Raw genomic sequence first — 2,063 nt, 5'->3', positions numbered from 1 at the left:
GGCTTTCTAAGGGTGCAAACAGCACCACTGACAGATTGTCAGTGCTTGACTGCAGCCAGCTGGAAAGCCTGCCGGTTCACTCATCGGACGGAAATCATGACCCTGATATGTGTCACCAAAACACTATGGCATGAAGATAGCTGTAAACAGATTTGCTCCCCACCCCAAGTGGAATATGAAAAAGTGCAGTATGGCTTTAGACATCTGCCCGGCAGCTTTCCAGAGACCACAGTGTTACACTCTGGCTTCAGGCAAGCCGAGACCTCAGTAGGTCACCCTTTTGGCACACTTTGGTTGTGAAGACAAGAAGAGCAGCGTCCTGTTTTGCGGGGAGGGGGGCATCCACTCAAGTGTCCTCCTCATCGTCGTCGCTGACCAGCTCCCCCTTGTCAGGGCTGGCATCCCGTTCACGCAGGAAGTCCTCACGGATGGCTTCCAGCTCTGTCAGCTCCAGGCGTACCTTCTCCAAGTGGTAGGTGCGCCGGTTCCGGATCTGGCGCAAGGGGAAGGGGTTCAGGTCCCCAAAGGAGATGCTGATCAGCTTCCTGGTAGGAGGCAGGGCAGAGACAGGGTTGAAGGAAAGCTCACACACAACCCTCACTTCAGGCAGACTCTTCACCCTATTGCTGCCAGGGAGCGCTTGTTACGGGGCACGTGCTGTGCTGAGACAGGCGAGTGGCCAAAGGAGAATGAATGACTGTCTGGACTCAGATTCTAATTCTAGCTCTACCCCACACTCGCTGGCACCCTTTTCTGGTCTCAGATTCCTCAGCTGTGCATCAGGGTAACAACAGGGCCACCACCTGCTCAGGGATGGGCAGCTGCCTAGATATCTGCCTCCTCAGGACCAGCACAAGGAAGGCCTGGCACAGGGAGATGCTGCCCGGGGACCGGATGATGAGGCAGGAGCCAGAGCTCGAGCACACCTGGTAATGAATGACCTTCAGATCTGTCGGCAGAGTCAAGTATCTAAACGGCAGGCTGTGGGTTTTCCCCAGGTCAAATCACCAATTTTTAACATTTGGGGAAAGATAAAAATCACGCTAACTTGCTCCCAATCACTGGTCAATGGTTTAAAAAACAAAACAAAACTGAAACTGTGCAGAGTGGTGGGTTTCTGGGCCACACCAGTCTTGGGGAAAAGGGATCCCAAGCGAAAACAGGCCTTTCCAATACTGAGGGGATGGACAGGCTCCCACTTCGCTCATCCTGATTCTGCCAGGTTCCTCAGCAGCGCTTGGTCAAGTCCTGTCACCCTCCGGCCCAGCGAACTCACCCGGGGAGAGGCTGTGAAGTGATAGAGATGTCCCAGGGGACTCCCTCTGGTCTCCACCAGAAAAGAAGCCATTTGCTGCTGATACCATTCAGACACTTAGGTTGAAAGTTATTGTTGTTAGGTGCCATCGAGTTGGTTCCGACTCATAGCGACCCTGTACAGGGTTTCTGAGTAGCAACTAGTGAGCTTGAACCACCGACCTTGAGGTTTAAACTGACCTTGCAGTCCAGTGCCACTCAGGGACTCTAGGTTGAAAGTAACCAGAGCTACATACACTATTAAGAACGCACAGGAGAATTCAGTACACATTTCATTTTGTATTTGAGAAGACCCACTGCTCCTGAAAGAAGGTGGAAGGTCAGAAAGACCCCCTTTAAATGCCCAGTCCCCAGAGAGAGAGAGCCAGACAGAGAGAGAGAGTGTGTGTGTGTGTGTGGCGGGGGAGGGAGTGGGTCAGTGAGCAGGGAAACGCTGGGAGCTCATAAAACTGCTGTCAGCCAGTAGGCACCATATGCATGTGAAAGCTGGACAGTGAATAAGGAAGACCATAGAAGAATTACTGCTTTTGAGTTATGGTGCTGGAGGAGAATATTGAAAGTACCATGGGCTGCCAAAAGAATAAACAGATCCATGTTGGAAGAAGTACACCCAGAGTGCTCCTTGGAGGCCAGGATGGCCAAACTTCATGTCTCATACTTCAGACATATTGTCAGGAGGGACCAGTCACTGGAGAAGGATATCATGTTTGGTAAGGTGGAGGGTCAGAGAAAAAGAGGAAGACCCCCAG

The 2,063-nt window shown here is 52.0% G+C and overlaps 1 protein-coding gene across 1 annotated transcript in view; it reads right to left on the bottom strand.

Annotated features, from left to right (window-relative positions):
* Positions 1-346: 346 nt before the first annotated feature.
* TBC1D2B (TBC1 domain family, member 2B) overlaps positions 347-2,063 on the bottom strand; it is a 115,155-nt gene continuing 113,438 nt past the window's right edge. The window contains exon 13 of the mRNA XM_006870896.1: positions 347-545. Within this exon, the coding sequence (XP_006870958.1) occupies positions 347-545 (199 nt within the window). The remainder of the gene's footprint in view (positions 546-2,063) is intronic.

The sequence above is a fragment of the Chrysochloris asiatica genome, unplaced genomic scaffold, assembly GCF_000296735.1.
Source record: "Chrysochloris asiatica unplaced genomic scaffold, ChrAsi1.0 scaffold00156, whole genome shotgun sequence".
NCBI classification, from domain to species: domain Eukaryota; kingdom Metazoa; phylum Chordata; class Mammalia; order Afrosoricida; family Chrysochloridae; genus Chrysochloris; species Chrysochloris asiatica.
The sequence above is the reverse complement of the archived record's forward strand: the minus strand, read 5'-3'. Positions and strand labels throughout refer to the sequence as shown.